General features: G+C 34.2%; 1 protein-coding gene across 3 annotated transcripts in view; it reads right to left on the minus strand.

Moving 5' to 3' along the window:
• Positions 1–27,270, minus strand: part of CCSER1 (coiled-coil serine rich protein 1) — a 1,207,616-nt gene that overhangs the window by 259,042 nt on the left and 921,304 nt on the right. The window contains exon 11 of one of the 3 annotated variants that reach the window (XM_070614291.1): positions 2,268–5,875. The exons of the other annotated variants lie outside the window; for them this stretch is intronic. Coding sequence (XP_070470392.1) covers positions 5,798–5,875 — 78 coding nt within the window. The 3' untranslated portion in view covers positions 2,268–5,797. Of the gene's footprint in view, positions 1–2,267; positions 5,876–27,270 lie in introns of those variants that run through there. 3 annotated transcript variants of the gene reach the window in all.

Genomic DNA, 27,270 nt, shown 5'->3' on the forward strand with positions numbered 1-27,270 from the left:
CAAAATTATACCTTTAGTCTTTCAGATTTGAAAATAGACCAAGAATGAATTGATATTTTTATGGATAGACTCATCTGAACACGGTTCAGGTGAAAGTTATGTAAAATTCAATGTCAATTTATTGATTTCCAACTTGAACTGTTACTGCTAAAGGAATCAGATGCTTAAGGCCTTCAGACCCTAGCTACGTGTCCCTCTGTAGATGTCCCATGGGGAGGCAGATCACAGATCATAACGAGGGGAGAGCATGTGGAGCATGGAATAATACGACAAGAAAACGATAATATGGATAATAGAAAAGAGGCATCTGGGTGGAGCTTTGTGCCTTTCCTATAGTAGCCCCAATTTCCTTCTTTAGACTGTTAGCTCAAGAGACGCTTTCTCAGGAATCTTGCTGATATTTTTGTGTGAGCATCCAGTGAGGTCTGTAGAGAAGAGCCTGTAAGTGAGTGCAAATTCTCCTTATGTTTATATTCTCTTGCTAGCCCACATTCGACCCTTACCAATTTGTGGATCAGGATTTAATAGAATTCTTACTGTTATTTGACTGTGTCTGCTACATCTGACATCTCCTTTCAAGGTAACTGTCTTTACTTCTGTCTCAGGTTAATTGGTTGCCCTGTGACTTTAGCTCTCTGATGGTTCAAGAAAAGTTGTGAATTTACATTTTCTCCAGGTTTTCTGTTGTTATTGTAAGGGTGGAAACAATGTTCATTCCAGCTTTTTACATCCCAAGCTGAAACCACAACACCTACACACAGCTTTAACATATATTCATTACCTAAATAAATTCAACAGCCTAGAGTGATAACCGCTAATCTCTATACATTGAAGGAAACACCATTTATTTTTTCTTTTTTCGTAACTGAGCGTAGCTTTTACTTTTTAGTAGCTCAAAATTGTAAGCTCAATTAGATATAAAACCATTCCTTTGGTCTCAAAAGTAAGGCAATATTTAGAATTCTCCTTCCACAGGATTATAACATAGATTACATTTTTCTTTTCTATATTTCCTAGTTTCCAGCAATCTATTGTATTAGCTTGTGTTCTATTAGTGGTATATTGATTATTTCATCATGCCATTTAAAGCTTTTCCCTTTTATTCTCTTTCTGACTGAAACCTCTCTTGAAGAATGGAATTTCCTCAATCTCAGCTATCTATGTGCATTTAACAGTGAGCTTATAGACACAATGCAGTTGTCTTTGTTTCCTAAGGATTGCTTTACTCACGCAAGATTTGAAGGAACCCTACCAGACATGTCTTCTGAAGGTATTATTTCGAAGATAGTGACAGGAAAGTTTTGTTCGTCCTCACTACTGTTGAAGCCTGGTCGTTTATTGTTTCTTCTTCTTCTTTTCTTTTTGAGGAAGATTGGCCCTGAACTAACGTCTGTTGCCAATCTTCCTCTTTTTGCTTGAGGAAGATTCTTGCTGTGCTAATATCTGTGCCAATCTTCCTCTATTTTATATAGGATGCTGCCACAGTGTGGCTTGACAAATGGCTCTAGGTCCATGCTCAGGATCCAAACCTGTGAACTCGAGGCCACCAAACCAAAGCATGTGAACTTAACCACCACACCACCGAGTGGACTCTCTTTATTGCCTCTAAGCACAGCAAAGAATGAAGAAAACAAGTAAAATCAAAGTTACATCTAAAACAGAGTGACAAATAGTGCAAAGATATTGTGTGGGATAATAGAGATAGAAAAGGGAAATGACAACACATAAGTGACAAACCAGGAAGGAAAGTGAATCAATCAAAAGGCACAATGGAAACACTGGTTTGAAAAATCTATGCTTACAAAGACAGCTCAGCGTCGTAAAATCATTCCTTCCGACTTTGAGATTGATGTTATCATAAATAAGTACTTTGCTCTCCTGCCTTTCTTTTTGAATTTGTTCTTTTTCATAACTTTCTGATAAAATCGATTTGGAATTTAAAAATTACTATTTAACTCTAAAAAGAAGGAAAAAAACTTGCTTGAAAATTAGGGGAGGTAAGTTAAAGCAAATGAAAGGGTAACATACTTCAAAAAATGGATAGTATAAAGTTTTTTTGATAATTGGAATCAAAAGTGATTACCATTTCACAGAATACTTTTATATTTTCAAGGATAGATTGAAGTACAATATGTAAAATCCCATGGAAACATTTAATCTCTTAATCACATGTAGCAAAAATAATTTCCCTTTATTTTTATGATATTTCTTCAACTATTTCTTTATCAAACAATAAAAAATGTGTATGTTTTTATACTATGGTCTCCTTTCTTTTTTTTCTTGGTGTGGAAGATTGGTCCTGAGCTAACATCTGTTGCTGATCTTTCTCTTTTTGTTTGAGGAAGATTGTCACTGAGCTACCATCTGTGCCAATCTTCCTCTATTTTTGTATGGAGGACACACCACAGCGTGGCTTGATAAGTGGTGTAGGTCCATGCCTGGGATCTGAACCCACGAACCCCAGGCTGCCAAAGCTGAGCATGAGAACTTAACCACTATGCCACTGGGCCAGCCCCTATGCTCTCCATTTTAAATATATAATTTCAGTTCTATTTGTGCTGTAAAGGTAACTGCTATCTAATTCTGAATAGGAAGGCAGTCTTACTATCACGTGTAGTTATTTCAGTTAGGTTGACATTCAACTATTTGGAGAATGACTCAGACAATTAGTAACTACCTTTGAATAGACTACTTATAAATATTTGATGTTCCTTTCTGTTATAAATTGGGATGTAATGAAGCCATGTTATGAAATTTGAAAAGAAAGCATCTACACTTAATTATTTTAACCAAATCATTTTTGAACTGTTGCATGCATTTTGAAATTTGATGTTCACACTTTTTCTAAAGAAAATATATTTATGGCTTCTTAAGTTTTAGAATTAGTTTATTAAATTTTAGAATATTCTTTTGAAAAAGATAGTAAGACACATGTCTGTTGCAGATATTTGGTCTATAACTTGGAATTCGTAATGCAATTATTATAGCTATAAAATGGAAAACAATAACCATTGTGAAATCAGTCCCTGTATTTTGAATTGTTGGGATAGCACTTTATGGGTCAAATCTTCACAAAACTTTATTCAAAGATTATGCCTCTCACCTCCTACAAATTTAGAGTTGTTCTTACCACTGTATGATAGAGCTTCACTCACTGAAATTGATTATAGTTTTTAAAACATAAGCCAGTAGAAAATTAAAAAATCAATATCATTTGAATAGATGATATATCCTCTTAGCATGTAAATAAAAAATGTACTATTGGCATTCAAATAACTTTTCAAGACTCCCCCTTCCCCAAGTTAATCATTCTGCAAGCATTTCTCTGAAAGTGAAGAATATTAACCAAGACTACGTTATCTCCAATTTAACTTTGATCAATTATTAGTAACAAATAAAGACACATTTGAGTGGGCCTGTTAATGAAAAGCCACATGGAGTTTCCTGAGATGGAGATGTGAATCCTCTCCTTGTAGATTCACAGCCTTCCCAATGACCACATCATCTAAGCAATCCCTCTTTGTTGCTAGATTCTGTTTTGGGTTATCACCAAAGAAAACTGTTAAACTGGATATATTTTTGAAACAAAGTGACAGCCATAAGAGAAACAAGCCCTTAATACTGAATGCAAAAAGAAAAAGAAAAAGAATAAAACTTTGGTTCATTGTAACCTCAAGAAGGTATTAGTTACCACTTGCGAAATAGTCAAAAATATAAAATACTAGCATCAGGAGTCAACTGGAAGGTATCTAGATAGGTATTAATTTAAGAGACTAGGGTAGGAATGAAGACATTCAATATCAATATTCTGATGTTCATGTGTAGAATAAAACATTCATTCTTTCAAGTAGTATCTTCGATAAGCACCACAATTACAAATCATTAAGGAGTCTCTACCAATATGCAATTCAGAGATCCTAAGACCTGCACTTGACCAAAAGGCCAAAAGGAAATGTGATCATTAGCATTCCAAATTCATGTCTTATAAACTTATTACTTCTCAGTCCACATGTTTAAGAGGTAATATCCATTTTATAGTCTTACATATTGAGGCACAGGATACATTTCAATTTTAGATCCTCAGACTTAGGGAAACCATCCATTATTACATTTTTCTCTCATTTAACAAGAAATAATGATCTGAAATCTCAAATATCCAGTATTATTTTCAAATTATGCACTTTGATTTTTGTGAAAGTGAGAAATAAGTTTAATCCAAATTGAAGATTATACTTCCATATCTGTTATATTTCCACTCATGATTTCAGGGCATGTATAATGAATTCATATTCCAAAAAGTTTCCAATAACAGTTATCTTTTCTATCCCCATGAGAATAGATATTCCCCTATCTTCAACACAATGTAATTTATATGCATAATAATGACTTTTTACTTTAAAAAGAGGCAAATAAAAAAATATGAATTTCTTATCTCATTGAAGTTCTTGCTATAGCTTTCAATTTTTATCAGTTAATTCTGCACCAATTCCTACATAAAAGAAATCATAGTTTCAGCCTACTTCAGAAAGTTAGACAATAGGAAAACAGATAAAAAGAAATAAGAGCCAGAGATAGTTTGAGACCTGTTGATGGTTATTTAACTTTAGGGCAAAAGGCAATGTATCTAAAGCCCATCTTCTATTCATATTAGCAGTTCTTTCTGCCACAACTTTATTCATAAGAATCCAAACTTTCAAAATCCTTTCATGAAAAAGGAGATAGTAAAGTACATATTTTCGTTTGTTGTTTGGGCAGCTTTATAATGGTGCAAAGTATTGTATTTTTTTTTAAACAGATTCAAAGTATTGTATTTTTTTAATTGAATCATATGTTTCTTCTGCCAATAGTGATGAAAAGCACGATGCAAACAGGACGGTGGCTTTGAATCACCTTTACCGTCATATTAAGATGAATCTATTTGGTGTTTATTGCTAAGCGCAACAATTAGAATCATGAGCTGTATTGCTGTAGCAGTCTAAAATGGAGGTAAAACAATCATGATTTTCTGATGGATATTGGTGTGAGAAAAGAGACAAGACATGGATGAAAATGGGCAATGAAAAGAGTTCTTTCTCAAAGTCTGATGGCACTTTGCAGATTCCACATATTAAATTTACATACACATCTCTCATTGGCAAAAAGTTCATGTTCAAGCAGACAAGCTGTCACAGAAATCTCCTGAGCTGAAAGGCAAGTGTCTGACTCTCTGCCAAGGTACATATATTTATAATACAGCTGAGCACAGTTGTAAAATCCCAGATTTCTATCTAAAGATTTATAGATTATTTTCAAATTTTCTAAATATGATGGCTTAGAAACAAACTAAGGTGGTTAGAAAGTCAAGTTTGCTTTAAATTCACTAGAAAGAGGATTTCTTTTAATGGATTTCTTTTTCAAGGAAAGAGGTCTCATCAGTTGTGGCAAAAACACGGCTGTGTATGATATAAGAGCTCTCTGAACAAGTATATAAAAGATAGGATTTAAGAAGGCTTACTGATTAGATTGACAGGGAAAGTACTATCACTATTGCTAAAGGAAAATAAACTCAAGTAAGAGACACTTCTATCCTTGCCCCAGACTTTGAGCCATTATTGAAGCCTCAATACACTGGGCCATATAGCAATGCAGTTTTCTTAAATGGGCAGGATAATGACAAACAGATAAGGAAGAGGCAAAGGGAACCATTTGCTACAAACACATTATCGGTAATATACAACATTGGGGATTGCATATTGACCTTAGGACACTTGGTCTCAATCAGCATGCCATGCTACAGCACAGGAACACATAGTCATGTTTACAACACAGAGCTGCATTTAAGAGACTCACATAACTGCCTGCGAGAAGGTACAGGAGCACTTCCATAAGCTGTGCCCTGTAAATAAAACACATTTTTTTTTTTTTGGAGCAACTGATCATTAGCAACAGTAGAAAATGGTGGAGAAATTAATAAAGAAAGTGAAAGAAATACAAAATAAATCACTATCTCATTTAGTTCTTAAGAGACTGTTTTTATTAAATAAGGGTTTTGAGTTACTGGTTTTGGCAGATACATGTATTAAAATAATATTTGTAGGAAGATAAGGAAAAAACATATGTAGTACACCAAAATAAGAAAGTAAAATAAAAATTACAGCAAAAGATGGGAACATTTAAAATTGACAGAACGGAAGTTAGGTGAAAAGTAGAACACACATGATATTTATGAAATGGCCTCCTTAAAAAGTAGGTTCCCTTGCACCAGTTCCTTAGCTGATGCAAATGTTTTCTCAAAGTCTTAAACTAAGCTGTGTACTTATACTCGCTCTTTTCTTTTTCTACCTCAAACACTACACGAAACAAAAATAATGACCTCAATAAAATGACTCTAACCTGTGCATCAATAAAAGTTAATAACTGAAAAACAGCATAATCAAATGGAAGGGAAAAGTTATTAAATAAAAATATTAATTGTGTATGATAAACACCAAAGTTAGAAGAATAACCTTCTGAAGCCTTGCTCTGTCCCTCCAGTTGACAAAGCTCTCTGCAAGCACACTGCAACTCAAACTGCACATTTGTATTTCTGCCTCTGACCTCTGTCACAAAATTACATTACAATACACTCAGGGAGAAGTTTTAAAATATTAGGTAAGTATAGATCTCTGTGAAAATCAATAGTTCATTATAAATATAACTTATAAATGACAAGAATATTTGCAAAAGATTAACTAATATTTATTGAACATTTTCTCTGTGAAGCTCCTATGTTTAACACATGTGAAACATTATCTCATTTAGTTCTCACAACAGTGCCTGACATAGTTACAACTTTTTACTTTTGCTTATTATTATTATTCCCATTTTTGCTGATGAGAAAACTCTTTTTAGAATTGATTAAGTAACTTTAGATTTAGTTTAGAATCAGTTAGAAACTCTCCAAGTTTTTAAAGCCAGTTAAGTAATTAAAAAAGGGATCCACAAAACGAGCTCTGTTGTTGACATTTAATGAATTTTCCTTCTAAAACGAATAGCAAATCCTAGTGCTTCACAGCCTTGGTTTCAATAAAGGTATATCAAAGAGGGAACTTATCTTGTAAACTACAGGCATGCTTGCATTGAGGAATGATAAATAAGACAGGCAAATCCCCTGCTTAAATTCTCTTTGTCTAAGAATATGTTCCTTTCTCTAAATCTATCTAGTAAGAGGCACATCCTTTACCTATGGTCTATCGGGACTTGCCTGGGGTAGCTTTAAATAAATTTTGCTCTGGAGAGAGAATTGTGAGTAAATTTGATGAAGGGATCTCCTCTTAGAAGAAAGCACACTCCAGAAACTTGCTATAGGGCCTCAAGTATAGAGTGTTACAACCAACCCCATTAGTCATTCACCCCTGAGGGGGTTCAGAATTGCCTACTCCAAAATGTGTCTTTTTGGCTTGATTATTTTTAAGAACAAGAGACTCAAAGAAACTTTGACCTTCCTGGTAACTGCCTTAAAGAATTGAAGATATAAGGCCTGTCTCAGGACAGACCATCACCATAGCTATCTCTGGGTATTGGTAGACTGGGAGGGTCCTTGCTAAGCCTGTTTTTATCGTAGTTCTGTCTCTTGGGTCACATTGTCTATAGATGGCCCAGCAAACATTTGTTGATTAAACACATGCATTTTCATCTCCATGTAAATTATCTTCCTCCTCTTTGAAGTCCCAAACTACTACCCCCAGCATCCTCCTTTGTTTTCAGCTGAAGATGGTATTTAAGGTGGTGCTTCAGCCATTTTGGAGAGTTACTCAGTTCTCCTGGGTTTCTCCCATGAATACATGTTATTAAACTTTGTTTGATTTTCTCTTGTTGTTCTGTCTCACGTCAATTTAATTCTTAGACCAGCCAGAAGGACCTAGAGGGTAGAGGAATTGTCTTCCTCTCCTACAACCACAAGTGTTGAAAAATGAAAGCCAAAATCTTGAATCAACTGTTGTTTTCCACCTTGAGGGAAAGGACAGAAATCAGGGCAGACAACATGTAAGTAGTGTTCCAGTTTTGCATTTGAAATGCAATAAAGTTATATCTGTACTTTCAGATGGAAAGGAATCCAAGAAAGGTTTAGATCTAAGAGAGATCTGCCTAACTCTGGAAGATCCTAATCTAGGATATGTACACATAGGTTTGATTCTAGAGCAGAAAATCATTATTCACTATGCAAGGTTGATAAAAAATAATCATCATTATTTATAGCAAAGACTCATCCTGATTTGTGAGAAATTTGTTGGTTTTATTATCTTTTAGAGTTTTTAATGTTATCTCAAGTCCAAGTAAAAAAGCTAAACAATACAATTTTTTCTTTAAAGCTGTATTATTGAATTGCAGGATAGAAACTAAAAATCACATTAATTTTCTTGCTTATTAGAAAAATATTTCCAAGGGTTAACATATATTAGGATTCATCTTTATTAGAGACATAATTAAAGAAAGATGTACAATCAAATTTGTATAATAAATCAGAAACAAACTTACCATTGGAACAAAATTTAAAATACAGGAAAGTAATATGCTTACAAAACTCTGATTGGAGAGGCTAGTCTCTTAATTTCTAAAACTTCCAATTGTTGTGATAATTGGTGGGGTGGATCACAATTAGGTAAATCCAGAGTAGCTCAGTAGAACTCTTAGGGCCACGAATAGCAGACAGGAAAAGATAAGCCGAGAAAAAATAAGTTTTCACCTAACTGGCTCCAAGAAACTTATTATATGATACTTCATTCTAGTGAAAAACTTGATGATGTGTGGTGTGCATGCATCCTCTGGTTGTCTCACTGGATCACAAGTTTCCCCTCAAGTTACCTACTTCTGCATCAGTTAGGCTTCTTTTGTTCCCACTTTGCATAGGTAACTGCAGTGTATTTGTATTTTTCATTACACTTCTCAGAGTCATTTAATTTAGCTATATGTTTATGCTCAATGGAATTGTTTTTTAAAAATAGACTTTACTTTTTAGAGCAGTTTTAGGTTCATAGCAAAATTGAGTCAAGTTATAGATTTCCCTATACCTTCTGTCCCCACACATGCATAACCTCACCCGTTATCAACATCCCCATCCCCCATTAGAATGGTACATAATTGATGAACCTACATTGACACATCATAATCACCCAGGGGCTGTAGTTTACTTTAGGGTTCACTCTTGGGTTTAGGTCCGTACATTCTATGGGTTTGGACAAATTTATGCTGACACGTATGTACCATTATAGTATCAGAACAGTCTCAACTGTCCTAAAAATCCTCTCTGCTCTGTCTGTTCATCCCTCCCTCTCCCCTCACCTTCGGTAAATACTGATTTCTTTACTGTCTCACAGTTTTGTCTTTTCCAGAATGTCATATAGTTGGATTCATACAGTATGTAGCCTTTTCAGATTGGCTTCTTTTACTTAGTAATATGTATTTGAGGTTCCCCCATGTCTTTTCCTGGCTTCAAAGCTCATTTCTTTTTAGCACTGAATAATATTCCATTGCCTGGATGTACCACAGTTTGTTTGTCCATTCGTCTCCTGAAGGACATCTTGGTTGCTTCCAAGTTTTGGAAACTATGAATAAAGCTGCTATAAACATCTGTGTGTAGCTTTCTGTGTGGACATAAGTTTTCAACTCGCTTCTTTGGGTAAAGACCAAAAAGGGCGATTGCTATATAGTTTAAGAGTAGTTTAATTTTGTAAGAAACTGCCAAACTGCCTTCCAAAGTGGCTGGACCTCAATAGAATCTTTTACAATTAAAAATGCCATTGTATGTCAGCCTAAAGACCAAACAGAGACTGATTTATTATTTTTAAGGAAATGCCAAATCCTTGATAGTACATTTCCAAAGTCTTCATTTGTTGGACCCAGACTTTATAATTAATATATGCATATCAATTAAGAACAAAGGAGAGCAAACATTACTCATTTTATTTTTTTCATTTTTTAAGTAATGGTTGGGGTAACAAATTATCAGATATTACTATAAGAAGATTAAGCATTGTTAGAAAAAAGTACTGTGCTTAGAAAAACTGCTTCACATAAACAAATTAGAACAAGTTAAAAGAAAATATTTAGGGAGACATGATGACTAAGCTTCTATTCTCCAGTTTACCCACATTATTTTCTTTCTAACCCATTTTCTCTTTAGAAAGTTGATTAAATAAATATTCCATCTATAATTTGAGACTATAAAGTAACTAACAAGAATTAAATGTAACAATATGTCCAAATCAAAATATTGAATTTATTCATCCAAGTCACGGGAAAGAACAAGCTAGTGTTCAATTTAATTGCGGGAGGTTAGTACATCCAGCAGAGAACAACTGAACCCCTGGACTTCTTTTTTACAGATAGTATAGTTCATGGATATCATTATGCTTATTTAACTAATCTTTTTTACAGAGCTTTACAGCACACCATGTGCTTATTTCATAAGTATCGCCATACTAGAAATGACAAAATTCTCTGATGCACATCATATCATCTCCATATGATATGATGCTGTTGTTCCCATTCTCACAAATGGGAAAGAGGGAGAAGTAGGAAAATGTATTTCCACTGTTACAAAGCCAGGATGTGGCAGTGACAGGCCTAGGACTGTGTTCCTTTGGCTCCCACACTCCAGGAGTTTTCTTACCCCATGCTGAGCCTCTGTGATCAAGGCAAATACGAGGACAGAGCCACACGTAGAGGCAGTTCTGTGAACTACGGGGAAATGGTGACTTACCTTAGGAACCATCTCAGTTATAAATAAAACTTGAAATAAGCACATGATTCTGGAACATGGAGAAAATATGAAAACTATAAATCCATAAAAGAAAGGCAACAAATGCCTTAAAAAGCACACACAAAAATGTGATGAACTCCTTAATACCTTCCAACTCCTCTGGAAGGATTTAGTAAAAACAGATTGTAGGCGTTGTTCAGAAGACAGAGATAGAAAAGAGGAATATACAATCTGTTTAGAGTGACAGCCAACACCATTTTTACCTGATACAAATGTTAAAAAAAAATCTCAGCTATAATTGAGCAAGAATTCAAAACTTCTTCACTAGCTGAAGGCACACATACCAAAAAGCAAAACAGTGCTAGACATGGAATGGAAATATGAATGTAAGAAAATTCTTAAATAACCCTTTATCCAAAAGCCTTGGGCCAAATGTTTTTCAGAATTCAGAATTATTTAGAATTTACAAAATAACACCCTTAGCAAAGTCTAGGGCTGGAGTAATCAGAGATATTAAAATTTCTGAGGCAAAACTATGATAACCCCACTGTGATTTTAAAAAATTATAAATAGCTTTTTGTCAATTTAGATCAGGTCAGATTTGGTACCAAATAAATCATAGAAAAACTTCTTTGGGTTTTCAGGGGATTTTATTTGATTTTTTGTTTTGTGGATCTCAGAATTTCAGATAAGAGATTAAAGAGCTATAAAATTATTAAAAATTACATAATTAGAAACCCAGGAGGTATGAAATTTTCAGAAAAGTACAATTTTGGTTGCCTTATCTTACATCCTTACAAAGTTAAAGTTCTCTTGAAATGACATAGTTTAAGAAACAACCAGTAGTTCAAGAAAACAGATTTAAGACTAAGTACAGAAGAATGCTCAACCTCTAGAATGATCATGAATAAAAGGAAAATTTGACCTTGGTCTCATCGATGACAGTATATTCATGTGGAAATAGTAGGATTTAGTTAATATAATCATTTAAAATAATGTGGAACAATATGATAAATGCTGACAAGATGTTTCTGATAAATATATCAATATTCCTAGATTCCTTCATGCTTTTTGGTAGAATTTCTTTTTAAACCTCTAAGAGTAATGTTTCACGTTTACATATACCACTCAGAACTATCTTCAATGACTAATTAACAGAGCTGGGTTAATAGTTCAGGAGTGTGTAGATTGTGAAATGCTTGCTGCTTCCTTGAAATTGGAAACTATTCAGGTGTGTGTATTTCAGCTACCTAAATTATACAAGAAATGACTTTCCTCGTTTTGTGCTTACTTAGATTCTTGCTTTGATATTTATTTCAACCCTTCTTTAAAGCACCCAAATTGAACATTATCTCTTTTAAAATCCCTCTTGGATCACAGACCTGCCTGAGGCTTGCCCTTGATCTACACCTTGGATGACACACGGTGATAGAGTTCCTTGCTCATTAATCAACCCAGGCAGTGTACAGAACTTGTGAGGTGAAAGAGCCTTTAAATAGACTGCACTTTTTATACCCAGCTTGTTATCTTTACATGACCAAAAATAGTGAATGACTATCCACTGTTAGCATTTCAGACCTCATTTCAAGAATAATTCTTCTGCCATGTTTTAAATTTGAAGGTAGTGCACTAAAAGTAAGACAGTAAAGTTGATAGGAGTTGATGTTAGATCTCTCAACTACTAGAAAGGGAAAAAGAAATAATTGGTATTTTAATGGATAAAAGAAAAAATAACAGGGATTTGTGAGATACTTCCTTTTATTGTCTTAACAACCTGGTAGAAACTCAAAAATGAGAACCTCATAATGCTAGTGGATCTAAACATTTCTATTTCTGTTGAGGAAATAACCCCAGTGAAAATGCACTGAGAAAATTAAATTTATATGCTTCTTTTTTACTACCTCTAACACTCTCTCTTTACGAGGGCTACATACACAGTAATAAATTTATCATACATATTTTAACAAACATTTGCAGCACAAATTTTGACATCATTAACTTTGAAATATTACTAGTTTTAGGAGAGACATTTAATTGGGGTATATGAAAATATATACGTTTTCTTACATGAACTTAGCTTGAAATTCTTTTTTTTCTTTTCTTCAATTGAGCTTCTTGAAAGTTATTCCGCAATTTTCAATAATACACCTCCCAACAGTACTTCAGTAAGAAGCAGAGGAGGTAGACATGAACTCTGATGGCATACTGTGAATATGAAATGCAGTATCATCCATAAGGAAAATACAAATTCCTCTGCATGCTTGATATCATTTTAATTTATAATAGTAATCACAATTTACTGGATTTCCTGGGGATTTCCCAAGGCACAGCCAAAGGCAATCAGTTCCTCCCAGCTAGTCATAAATGTCCTGTGTTTCTTCCATTGCTTAAATATTGCCCTAAGCCCTTGTCTTTTATTATACACCTTTGAAATGGAGTGAGCCATTTCCCAAAGGACACGTATCAAGAAGAAGCTTGACATCTGCAGCAATACGAAGCAGCATGCGCTGCGTGTTAATATGAGGGCCTGAAAGACTTGACATGCGTCTCTCTAATTATTTCAGAGTCCTTTCTCTGGCAGTGTGTTCATTTATTATCAATAGAAATTAAAATCTTTTAAATGTCAGTACTCTTCACACTACAGAAGCAGGGAAAATATGTTAATACCGAGGACAGGCTATTAAAATTTATTTTTGTGGAGGTAGAGATAAACATTCTCTTTAAACTTATTTTTTCTCATTTGACACAAATGTACCGATTATGATAAACTATTTGCTTTTTTGCAGAAAAAGGACAGAAGACAAAAAGACCAGAAAAAGTAATGAAAAACAAAGACTTCAGAGACTAATTTAATCATTCTAAAACATACATCTGACGTATATGATCAGTCATCAAAAACCTTTAGCGCTTGCTCAGTGATGGCAGAATTCGAAAACCTGTGCTTGACCCTCAGGTTTGCTATAAGCTTACATTCACCTACTCCTTTAAATCTATCTATCATTTTCCCAAACAACATTCAGACTGGCTGTGAAATAAAATAAGAAATTGAAAAATATATAGAACGTGTGATGCAAGGAGGAAGGAGATAATTCTGGGAAGTTTATGTCTTGATTGGCTGAATTTGAACTACATTGAGAAAGTTTGCATATCAAAGGTACAGTGAGATTCCAACGACCTGGAATCAGGCTTGCAACACACTCGGAAGCATGAGGGAAACGTGGACCTGAAAGTGAAATGGTCCCTAAGTAGTAAGGAAGGCACTGTATCACAGCACTAAGTCACAGCCAAGGACTACAGCCCTCCTCAGGCTACAGCATGTGATAAAATACATTAAATCAACGCTCTCTCATCTGCAAAATCAGGACCAGCTGATCAGGTACTGGAGAAAGCCTATAAAACCAAGAATCATAGAAAATGTATTTCCATATGCTAAACCTTTTGTTTTTACTTAAAACACATGGAAGTTCATTCGTTCATCCGTATTTTAATATAGGACCAAGGCCTTTCCTTTGAGTAAGGGTCTTCTGCATGTCACTCTCCTTCCTTTCTCTTGCAAAGTCACACAGTAATGCCTCATCCCCAAATTCCAGTTTAAGTTAATTTAAAGTGGCTTTAGAACTTAAAGTTCTTTGCAAAGCAATCCGAGTGCTGATTCTACGGATTTACTCATTTCTCCCAACTTTTTAGTGTTTTCAAGAGTTTCTAAAACATTCAACTTGGTTTTGTTTGTTCTTTTCATTTGCCTATTTGAGCTGTTTACCTAATATTTAACTAGTTCACCTAATAACAATAATATTTAAAATAACATTTATAACCAATATAAACAAGTTTAGGTGCAAACAACTCATGGAAAAGAAGTGAGCAGACCAATGGAGAGATGCCCATTCACAGCAGCATCACAGCTTTCCAGAGTGAAGGGGGCATTTGAATTAATTCAGTGAGAAGGTTAAGTAGTATATTCCTACAATCTGGAATGATCGAATGAATGTTGAATTACATTCAGTAACCATTTTTTAAGATAGGCAGAAAGTTTGTTAGGAGCCTGTGCTATCAAAAAAATCAATTTTCTGATACTTATATGATAATCTGCAATTATCTGGACGGTTCCCCTAACTCACAGTATCTCAGACCGCTTTTGTATATATCAACACATAATAGTTAATGATTATATAAATCATAATTTATTCAATAGTTTAATTCTTATTCAATTGTTTTTATATTTAACAACATAGTCACTAGATTGTGATTTAGTTTTACCGAAAAGTTCTAAATTAATTACAATTCCAAAGAATGATTTTACATATCAATATTAGATTTTAGTATTTGGTAAGTGAAATTAGTCTCATTTCTCTCAAGGGTGAAAAGTTGAAGTCAGTGGGTATTGAAAATTATACTGCAATTTCTTAAGGAAATGTCACTAAGTTGCAATTTACATTTCTTTCCTATGGTTTAATCAAATTGAAATCACAAAATACCAGTTCACACACTATTATAGCTAATTTTCTTATGCCACTTTAGTCAAGCAACAGAAGGAAAAATAAATGTAGAAAAAGAATATTAGAAATACATAGGTTACATATTATAAATATTAAATTCTCTGTAATATTTTGTATTTTTTGTAATGTTCCAGTAAAATTCTTTATGAATTAGGGATTCACCCTCCTATTCATGAGATTTTACTCTCAGTGGTCACTGATATGAGCAGTGATTAAACTAGTTAACAATTGCTTTCTGTGTTCTCCAAATCCAAAAATGGTAATATAAAATTTTAAGTCTTTTATGCTTTATAATATATAGTTCTCACAATTTCAGTGTGAGAGTGTTACATAGGTAAAATACTGAGGATTGTGCTTTTTAAAACAGAGTAAAGGAAACTTTAGGAGTGAGAAAATAGTTGTATAATTCTTTTCAGTAAATGCTTTAGTTTTTAAAGGATAAGCTAGTTTAGGATGATTTTAGATAAACGATATGACAAAGCCACTTATTACTGAGAAAATGCCCTATATCTTTAAAATATTAGAAATTAGAAAGACTAGAAACTACATATATAATGTTAACTACAGCCACAATTTATTTATTGCACCAGCAGCTCTTCTTTTCCCATTATGTATTAAAATGATAAAGCTGTGGGAGACATTTAAACTCTCAAAAAAACAAAGAGAGCAGCAGTTTTTCCTTACAGTTCTTTGTTAATAAAAAGTAATTTGTGCTCTCCTGAGGAAGACATTCTATAAATGCAATATAAATGTGCTTTAGGAAAATTACCAGACACTCTCTTCCTCACCCATCATTAGTTTTTCATCCTGGTGCTTTGTTAAAAGTCAGCAGGAAGCATATTTATGGTTTTGGTACATGGTAGTATAATTATTTCTCTGTTTCCCTCATTTGTCCACATGAAAAAAAGGAAAAATATAGTCTATAGTGGAAAGAAGTAACATTCTTGTGAGGTGGATCGACTTGAAAGGAATCTCCAGTTGTCCTCTGATTTTGACAATCAGCACAGATTTTCAAAGAATATATCATCATGTCTATATTTTATACATATTAAAGAAAAAAATAGCCTTCATATCTAGAAACTTCTAACATGGAACCAGGAGAATTTTCCCAGTATTTATTTATTTTAAAATGGTTTTCCAATTTTAGTGATCATTATCACCATATTTCTATCAAATTTTGATTTTCAGATTAAACTACCCCAGGTATTCGACTTTCTTTTTATAGATATTGGTTTTCAGATCTTCTAATGCCTAATATTTAGCACCATTTTGACATATGTCAAATGACATCTTAGCTTATAAAGTATAAAAGTAGAAGCAAAGTTAGATGGCTAAGGGACTCGACCCAGGAGGGTAATGGCTATGAAAATGTGGGTCAGTTATTGTGCAGAACTCAGCATACTCTGAAATATTTTGCAGTCTCTGTGCTCATTTTATAATATAATTTTCAAGTGACATATCTTTAGGAAAATCAATAATTTTAGATCTTACTGTAGGCAGATAAAGCAAAATGAATAAACTCGAATTTTAGAATTTGACAGTAGGTTGTAAACATTTGAGTGCAGGATATCATAATTAAAATTAACCTCCTCTGACCTGTTACAAGTAGAAAATGCAAGCACTTTTTTCTCAGACTTGGTATATTTCAAGCAAAATAAACATTTTAAAATAGTCACTGTCAGAACACTCAGTGAAATTATTGAGGCAAATCTCTGAACTTTAGGCATACCTACTTTGACTGCCTTTTGTCTAGGATATGCTTGAGCAAGCAGCATTTTCCAAGAAGGAAACTGAGACACAGACATTACATAACTTGCCCAGGGTTTCAGAACCAACAAACTCTAAGCTGAGATTTGAACTCAAATAGTTCGGCATCAGAGCCTAAGTTCTTACCTACTATATCGTATCTATCATTTTTTGATCACTTATAATATGAGCACTTTTTTTTTTTTTTGAGGAAGATTAGCCCTGAGCCAACATCTGCCACCAATCCTCCTCTTTTTGGTGAGGAAGACTGGCCCTGAGCTAACAACCGTCCCCATCTTCCTCTACTTTATATGTGGGACACCTGCCACAGCATGGCGTGCCAGGCGGTGCCATGTCCGCACCTGGGATCCTAATCTGCAAACCCCAGGCCGCCGAAGCGGAACGTGAGAACTTAACCACTGCGCCACGGGGCTGGCACCATGAGCACTTTTTATATATCCTTTATTTCAATTCTCTGAGATTTTCACAATCGTCACAATAATCCTCTGAGGCAAATATTATCTTCATTTTATAATTTGGGAAACTGAAGTTTGTGAAAGAGGTTAAACAACTTGCCTAAAGTCATTCACGTCTGCCCTACCCTCCGATCTACCAAGCAGAGCTGCATTCTGGCACGTCAGCATGTCCTTGGAGCACCAGCAAAATACAGATACAAAGAAACAGGTATATGTATTTAGCAAATTGTGTGCTTGTTGTTTAATAATTTGAAAGATCAACATAGTTATCAGTGGAGGAAAAACTAGAACTTAATTGGATTCCTTTCTTCTTATTGTCTGGTTTACTCTTGTTTTCATTTGGATTATTTACGTGGGGAGTGAAGTGGACTGTGATAAGACACTACAATTTTCAGTGCTCAGAGCTTCTGACTTTCACTCCTACTCTGTATATCTCATTTTATATTCATAAAAGTTACATGAAGTAGCATTATTTGTGGCAGAAGGGCAGCTGAGAAAATGCATTAATTTGCTCAAGTTCAGAAGACTAGTAAGTAGCAGGATAGAATATAAACTAAAGGCATTATGACTCCAAAATCCATGTCCTTTCCAAGATATCACACTGACAACTAGTCTATTCAAAAGAAAGCTATGAGGATAATGAGAAGACTGAAATCATATCATAAGAGAAAGAGTTAAAAGAAATAAATGGGTTATCCTGGAGAAGAGAAAACACAGGGGACTGTAAAACTGACTTCCAATGCATCGCCATCTGTAAAACAGATATAAAAATGGTATCATCCCACAGAGGCAGGACTAGCACCAAAGGATGGAAGGAAGGGGGACAGATTTTGAATTAACGTAAGAACTGTATTGATAGCCAAAGTTATCAGCAGGAATGTTTGGGTGGAGACTGGATAACTATGTCGGGTATCATGGAAACACTGTACAAGCACTAATGGTAGGGAACAAGGTATCTAGAACACTGGCTCTCAAGCACGACTGTGTTTTGGAATCATCTGGAAAATTACAAAGAAATATTATGCCTGGGTACTACTTCTAAAAACTGTGATTTAATTGGTATGGGGTATGACCTAGGCACAGGGACTTTTAAAAACTTGCCAGGTAATTGGTTTTAACGTTTAGCACAATTTGGGAAAGTGCCTTTCACTGGTGAGAGTCTTTTGGACAATGCCATACAATGGCTCAAACCATGCATCATCAAGTGGGACCATGAACAACAGCAGTTTTGAAAATTGGTTTTTAACAAGGGACCCTCTTCACAGCATAATAATTTGAGCACATATTTGGGATCCCACAGAGTCGAGTCTTGTCTCTGCCAACTAATCACTTCTAAGGCTCAGTTGCTTCATCTACACAGTGAGATACCAGCAATTCTCCCCTTATGGGGTGCTTGAGAGGATTAATGTTAAATCTAGCACAAAATCTATACAAATAGTAGTTATTACTTATATGATTAATTCCAATTAGCTAGAAAGTACTGTAGAGAACTATATTTTTCTTTCCCCATGCTCATGGGCGGGGGCATACGAGTATACTTGGGGGAGGGGTGGATTGGGGGAACAGCATGTCAGAAAGTTGGATAATTATTGACCTCTTTTTCTCCTTGGCTTTCTATTGCATATTTTTCACACCCTTCGAGCTTATTCAGTATGCTATTATTTTTAAAGTGAAAGTGTAAGCTCACTAAGGTGATTAAAAGTAATAGTATATAGGATCTGATGTCATAGCAACCAGTTGTATAGCCACAGCAACTCTAGAAGTTAATCCTGCTGTGAATTGAACTAAGTTTGAAGTTTGTGTCCATGTGAATCTAATAAATAACATACATGAAAGCATAAACATATTTGAAGACTCCGCTTGCTCTGTTTTTAGTCTTTTTGCAACTGCGTCCTTTCCAAAATGCCTCTCAGTTGAACGGACTCTGTCACAAGAATACCAAAGTCTGATCATGCTTGTATTGGCTCAAATTCCGTCATGAATATCACAGACTCTTTGAGGACTATAAGGAAAATGAAGGTCAGAAAACTGGCTCACATAAATGCTTTTAGAACAAATATGCATCTCATTTCATTCCAACACAAAATATTTAATTAAAACAAAATCAGGAAACTAATTTATTGTTTTTAAAGACAGGAATGTGCCAATGAATTTGCCAGGTTCCTTGAATATGTGTCTTTAAGATAACATTCATAGAAAGCATTTCACTTCCATCATGATGCTTTTGAATCTTGCTTCCATCTAGACTATTTTTAACAATGCTGTTTTATTTTACAATTATCTTCATATTTTTATTTTTTAATTTCTTTAAAAAAGTTTTCTTATTTTCCCAAAGCTCCTTCTTAATGTACAATTGTTTTTGTAGCAAGTTTAATTTAGATTTCATCTGCTTCTTAGTTTCAGAATTTAAAACCATGTTCAGTAATTGCTCTCAGGTTCCCGTTTCATAGACATAAGAAATGGAAAAAACGTAGTACAGTATTGTAATTAAGGACCCATGAGTTCTTATCCTGGCTCCATCTCTTAATACATTGGTGACCCTAAACAACTTACTTAACCTCTCTCTGCCTCATTTTCTCACCTGTAAATTGATTAAAAGAATTGGATTTATAAAGCACTTAGAATATTGTTTGGTATTTAGTAAGAGCTATATAAATAAGCATGATGAATTTACTTTTGCATTTTAGCAGAGGGCCTGACATATAAGAAGTCAATGGGTAAATCTGAGGTCAGTCACTTACAGCCACAACTAATTATTTGCGTAATCTTGAATAATCACATCCTCCTTGAGCTTCAAGAACTTCACCTTAAACACAAGGATTCCAATACCTACTTTCTGTCACAGATTGATATAACAATCAATCAAATGTTGTAATATGAGGTATTAGTTTAAAAAAAGCTAAAGTGCTTTCCAAATGCAAGTTGTTATTAAATACTGGAATTAGCTCAACTTATCCGTAATGCATTTTCATGTGTTGGCCAGAAGGGAGTTTGCTCAACCCAGCAAACTCAGGCCCGGGAAAGAGATGAGCTCCTCCCAGGGAGAGGTTGTTCCGTCCCAAGGATGCTGCCTGGGAATATTCTGACTAAAATTTGTTTTAAATTACATTCTATTGCGTCTTGTTGCACACAAAATATTAGCTATTTGAAGTTTTTAAAAGGGTTATCTTAAGTAGTTTTTAGTACATTACAATTCTGTGTATGATTTACCTTTGCCTCTCATAGTGTGAGAAAAAATATTTCTACTCAGCTGACACCCATGATCACAAATTCTGAATTATTGACAACTAAAGTAGTAAAATTAATTGAACAACCATAGCATTTGTCCAGCATAAAATAGAGTGATAACTGACATTTACATAGTTTAAACTAGTGGGTTTCACTCTCATCTCCCACTGATAACCTCACCTCCTTCTTTCCTTTTTTCTTTTGTAAAATGATGCCTTACCAAAGCAGAATCATTAATCGTGAACAGCCTCCAGTTAAATGTGGAAATATTAAAATAAATCTTTTCTTTCTAGAATTATTTCTCAGAGTAAAGTGATAGCTCAATAAGGAAGACATATTTCCATCTTAAAGTTAGCACTAAATATTTCACTTGTGGTCTCATGGCACATTTGCAGCATTTATGGAAGAAACATTTGCATTTTCCGCAGTGGGCATTTAATACGGAGGTGAACTGTTTTATTCAGAACAAGTTGAGTGTTTTCTTCACATATATCCAAACCTAAATTTAAGTACACTGTGAGGTTACAGCACAAAGTTATTTTGATTATGGGCCCTTAGTCTTTTTAATTTTTTTATTTTAATTAATTGTGGTAAAAACATTTAACATGAGATTTACTTCTTAAAAACTTTTAATTGTAAAACACACTATTGTTGACCATAGATACAGTGTTTTACAGTAGATCTCTAGAGAAACATTCTTTTTTATTCTTTATAGGATAATTTTTACAAAACTTCCGGTTTGTTTGTTTTATTTTCAGGAACCATTTAACCGCTTCGGAATAAACAAGCCTGCTTTCCATTAGGCCATGGTTCTAGATTTGCAGAAACATGCGTGCATGTGTGTATGTGTGGGTGTGTGCAGGCATGTATGTATTCAAACCTTATTAAATCCACATAATCCAAACAGAGCAGGCAAGTTGAACCATGAATATTAAAATGCATCTTTCATTTTGAGCTCAGCTTGATGTTAAAAGAGTTCAGGATTAATTAATGCATGAGTTTTCTTTTTGAACAATGAAACCAATATTTGGTTGTGCCTCCTGTTAACACCACTGCATCGGTGGACTACTTTGGGACATGTCCAAACTTAATAGGATAAAATAAAAGCTAAAAAGAAATTAATTGTTTTCCCTAACATAATATTCCCAAGTATATACCAAAACTTTTTTGTTGTGTGTTTTCAGTAATAATGCTATTCATCATTTTATCCATAGTAAATGGTGTTAGTACTTGGGGGCCACAGTGATGTTTTCACCAGCTTAAGAACTCAGAGTTAAACAATACTTCTCTCTTAAAATGTATGGATAGTCTGAAATGTTGAAAAATCTCCATAAAGTGACAGAAAATATTTCTAAGCTTTTAGGAATGTATCATGATTGACTGAATTATTATCAAGTTAACATACCTGATGAAAAAATGTATTACCCAGAAGGGAATTTTTTTAGCCCAGGAAACATAGCCTGGGGGAAGATATGAAGTCCTCCTGGGGGGGCGATGTTCAGCTCCAAGATTACCACCTAGCAGGTTTATTTTTTAGCACAACGCCACTTAAGATCAAAATGGAACAACTGATTCCTTCTTTAATTAACATGCTCACTAAACCATTTTGATTATAATTTGGCTTTCTTTGTGCTACCCACATGAACACGCGGTTGAACAATTTATCCACTTTCCTAATACAGTTAGCATTCTTACTGTACATGGATAAATTAGAATCCTGAATTTATACATCAGTCTCATAGAATCCTTTTTGTGTGAGTCTGCCTGTGAGTGATCGATCTGCTCTGGGAGTGCTAAAAGGAGTTTATCATTCTGCAGGCTGATGATTAGACACTTGAACTTATGAAAGATCACTATCAACTGTGGCATTCCCTCGATAATGGTAATATATAGAGCAGACGCTTATGTTGGTCTATCATGTGAGACTCTGTTGTAGGTTCTTTACATATACTAAGACGTTCTGTGGTCACAAAAGGCCTTTAAATGTTTTTATTATATTCCTTTTCTCATTTGAAGAAACTGAGTCAGAAAAGTAAAAGTTTGAGGAAGGCATCAAACCCAGACGTCAGGTTCCAGAAACTAGGCCTGTGACTTCTATGCGCCAGAGTGCTTCTAGAATACCTATTAATATGATCGTTAATATTCTAGAAGGCTTATTAATATCAACATTGATATTACTGCCTGTTTTATCTTTCTGCCTTGAGGTTTTAAAAAAATTTCCCTAAGGCTAAACACAGTTTTATGAGAAGGTAAACAGGAATTAAAATAATATTTTTGTATCATTTAGTAATGTATCTGGGCTCTAAAGATCCTACAATAAGATACTTCCAATAATATTGAAATTATTAGAAAACAGAAATACATTTTAAAATATTTTTGGAATAACTGACCTATAACATTTTAAAGGCAATGCAGAAAATTCAAGAAAGTAAACTATGGTATTTTTAAAAGAGTTTTTAAAATAAAACACTCACCTACTCAACTACTCACCACTTATACAGGATCACATAAAAAATTTGGTCTTTATGAAACTGAAATGACACATCTATTTATTAACCATGGCCATTACAAGAGATAGCTGTATGTTAACTTTTCTTTTTCTTCGTATTTAAGATTAATCGACAACCTGAATGTCGAAAAGAATAAATCATGTAATCTCTAAACACTGCGTAATCTTAAAATAATTCTTATAAATATTTGCTTGTGATAAATTCATTTAGGGAACACATTAAAATTCTTACTGTGGGCGTGCTACATATAATGCACTATGAGAGGTACAGAATAAATTATGAAAATCTCCTCTTTTAACAGTATAAAAAATACTAACAAAAATAACAAAATGACAAAAATAATTATAATATGGCTAGGATATGTTAAGTACTATAAGAAAGGAGATTATTTCGAGTGTACGTTTATTTACTAAACACACATTTTCTGTGCTGCTCTATGCCAGGCATGGTGTGGGAGGACTGGGATTCAGCAGGGAACAGAAGAAAGTCTTCGTGCTCATGGATCTTTCTGTGGATTCTAGCGATAGGAAAAAGACAATAAAAATTGTCAAATATATAATGTGTGAGGAAGTCATAAGTATTCTCCTATTAAGTAGGATAGTCAGGAAAGAGAAGAGAACCCTCTGAAATGAGGAAATGATCCCTGCCAGCATTGTTTAGAGAGAAGCTTATCTAGATGAAGGATGAACAGTAGATCAAGAATGGTTAATTATAGTTCTTTTAAAGTGAACTTCCATTTTTGTGTTTTATAAAATGTAATTTAAGCAAAATCTTGAAGGACGAGTAGGATTTGAGCAAGGAACGGTAAGAAAAGGAAATTACAAAGAGATAGTTTGGCATGAACAAAGGCAGGGTGTTGAAGAACAAAAGGAACATTTGGGGGATGGGGTGTTATTTGGCTGAAGCATAAGATATGCATGGAAGGAAAATGAAGGAGAGGCTGAGAAGAAAAGTTGAAAAGAATTGTATGTATAAGGATCTGAAATTTAGGAGTGGCAGTAGGAAAGGAGATATATATGTAAAATTCAGAAGATGGAATTGATAAGATTCTGTGATTGGCTTGACTCGTCTGCAAAGAACAGATGAGGTCAAAGATAATTTTGAAGTTTAGACCTTGCTGACTTTTGAAAAATTATGCTGTCCTTAATAGGAGAACAAATCAGAGGCAAGACCTCAATTGATAGCAACTGCTGAGTGACAATACTCGTTATATTAAAAACGCTCATAAATTACAACTGAAATTAGACCATTATGTTTTGAATATTATTTTGTACGTATGACCATATTATATATATAATATTCCATAATTTTAATCAAATTAAATGAATAAATATAATTGAGAAATTTTTACATATAAGTATGCTTGAATTAAACAATAGAACTTCAAATATTACTAAACATTTATGTGAGAACCCACAAATGTATAGGCACAGTACATACTGAGTAGATTATTAATGATATGACAAACATCAGGCCATATTTATCTTGAAATTACATAGTGCTTAAAAGGACTATCTTTATCCCTTGAAGAGGTATAGCACGGTGTCCATGACCATGGGCTCTGGGTCAGACTTCCAGGGTTCAATTTTGCTTTCTTTATTTTAGCTGTGTGACTTTTGATAAGTTCTCTTTGCTTTAGTGCTCTGTCCATTACTACAGGGATAACAGTGTGCCTACTTCATAGGTTTGTTGGGAAAACGTAAGAAGCAAATTCATCTAAAGTGCTTGACATTCTGCCCAGAACACAACTAGTTCTCTATACATGTCACCATGGTTGTTATTATTAGTGAGATATTACTTATTTTATTTGGATTTTTCCCAATTATAAATGCAATTTTGGAGTATTCTGCTGAGTTTCTCTTGATTTTTTTTTTAACCACAATCAGCTAGAATTGCTAGGAATTTGGGAGGAGAAGCAACAGTAACAATTTCTAACACCGTTTATCCAATATAGGTTTGCATTGCTTTTTTTATTTCTTCAAGCTCAATTTTACCACTTTAGAAGATTGAGGATTGAACAACAGAGATGGAGGATTGAACAAGAAGAAAAGGAATCGTTTACATTATCTAGGATGTGAGCAATGTCTAGACTGCCAATTTAGAAGCAACCTTTTACAAAGCCAGACTATATACAATATCAAGAATTGCTTTTAAAATTTGCATGTATGCCTAGAACACATTTCTGAACTTTGGAGAATTCAAATGAATGAAATATTCTCACTTGCCTAATCATTTCTTGACCTCATACACACAATTATAATATTTGTAAAGTTAAACAGTTAACCACATTTTTACTTTATTTCAAAATTCTGTTTAAACTCTGCTGAGGATATAGCAATAAACACACACACACACAATAGAAGTCTTCGATACAATCAAATGCAGAGTGGCATCTGTTGTAACCTACCTTTAGGAAACAAAAATCCAACCTATTTAATAAGGGGAGAGAAGAATTTCCATTTTTTTCTCAAGCCATCTGAATAAATGATGGAAGGAATCTAATTCCAGATCAATTCTCAGACATATGAGAAAGATTTGGGGCAACCATTTTATTTTTCTACTATATGAGGCAAATTCATCTCAAAGGCCTTCAGGAGCAGAAATGGGGCATTGTTAAGGACAAAGGGTTTAAGGAAAACCATAGCCTGTGAGAAAATTGTGTGTTACGGAGTCATGAAAATGAGTAAATCCCTGAAAGAAGTTTCAGTTTTGAAAATTTTGTATTCTGAGAGACCTGCTCTTCATTCAGGACCACAATTGTGGGTTTTTGTTGGTTCTTTTCTTTCAGAACACATACTATATGCCAAGAACACTGCCATGTCATGAGGGTTAAGATTAATAGGACACTTTCTCTGCCCTCAAGGAGCTGACAGTTCCAGCTGAGAAGCTATGAACAGATGCCCAGAATATTGAGTATCTGGTACCCAGTAGAAGCTCAGTAAACATTTGCTTACTTAATGAATGTTGATTATACGGAAACTACCAAGACAGCAGAAAAGGTTATAGTCCAATCTCAGAACTCAGGAAATCTTTCTGGCAAAGATGAAAACTGATTTGTGAGGAAAGGGAAAATGAGACTTCCAGACTGAAGGAACAACTCAAGTGAAAGCCTGAAATACAAAATCTAGACTATTCCCACTGATCTTCTCAGTGTTACAACAGAGTTAAGAATGTGATAAAATAAGGCCATTACACCTTTAGAGACAGAAAGTGAGACAATATTGACGGGCAGGTGGCCTAAAATGGCCAACCTTCTAGAAATAGTCACAGAAAGTGAATCTTAGTTAGAGCTCTGGGGTTCTGCCAGCTTTTATACTTCCAGACTTTCTGACATTAAAGTGGAAACGTATTTTCTTTTGTAGCCATATCTCCCACAACCCCCCTCAGTGAGGAAAACTTAAATTACTGAAAAATGGAAAAGAAAGACCTTTTCCTTTCCCTTGGCTTCAACAATAGTACTGTGATAGTCTTCCAAAACATGTGACACCTAGAATCGTGGAAATGGCTTAAAATGTCAACCAACTCAAACATTTAAATTTTGGAAAAAATATAAAACTATAATCATGAATTTTTCAAATAAATGTTTTATTTTAGAATAGTTTTGGATTTACAGAAAATTTCAAAGATATTTTTCTACTTAATTTATGTGATTTAAACTATAATTAAATTCAATCCAGCTTTTCAAATTCTACAGCGTAATCAGAAGTAAGGGCAAAGGAGAAAAGTGCTGGTCATAAGTAGCTCTAATACAAAAGGCATCCTAACCTAGAGTACGTCGGGGAATATATGCAGACATCTTCCAGTTTTCATTAAGCACTGTGATTGCTTTTTTAGTATTATTTATTTTAGGATAGTTTTAGATTTACAAAAAAGCCATGAAGATAATACAGAATATACCCATATACCCCACACCCAATTTGCCTTATTATTAACATCTTACTTTAGTATAGTATATTTGGAGCAATTTAATAGACAATATTGATACATTATTACTAAAGTCCATATTTTATTCAGATTTCCTTAGTTTTCCCCTGAGGTCTTTTTCTGTCCCAGGATCCCATCCAGGACGCCACAGTCCATTTGGCCATCATGTC

Source organism: Equus przewalskii, chromosome 3 (assembly GCF_037783145.1).
Source record: "Equus przewalskii isolate Varuska chromosome 3, EquPr2, whole genome shotgun sequence".
NCBI lineage: Eukaryota > Metazoa > Chordata > Mammalia > Perissodactyla > Equidae > Equus > Equus przewalskii.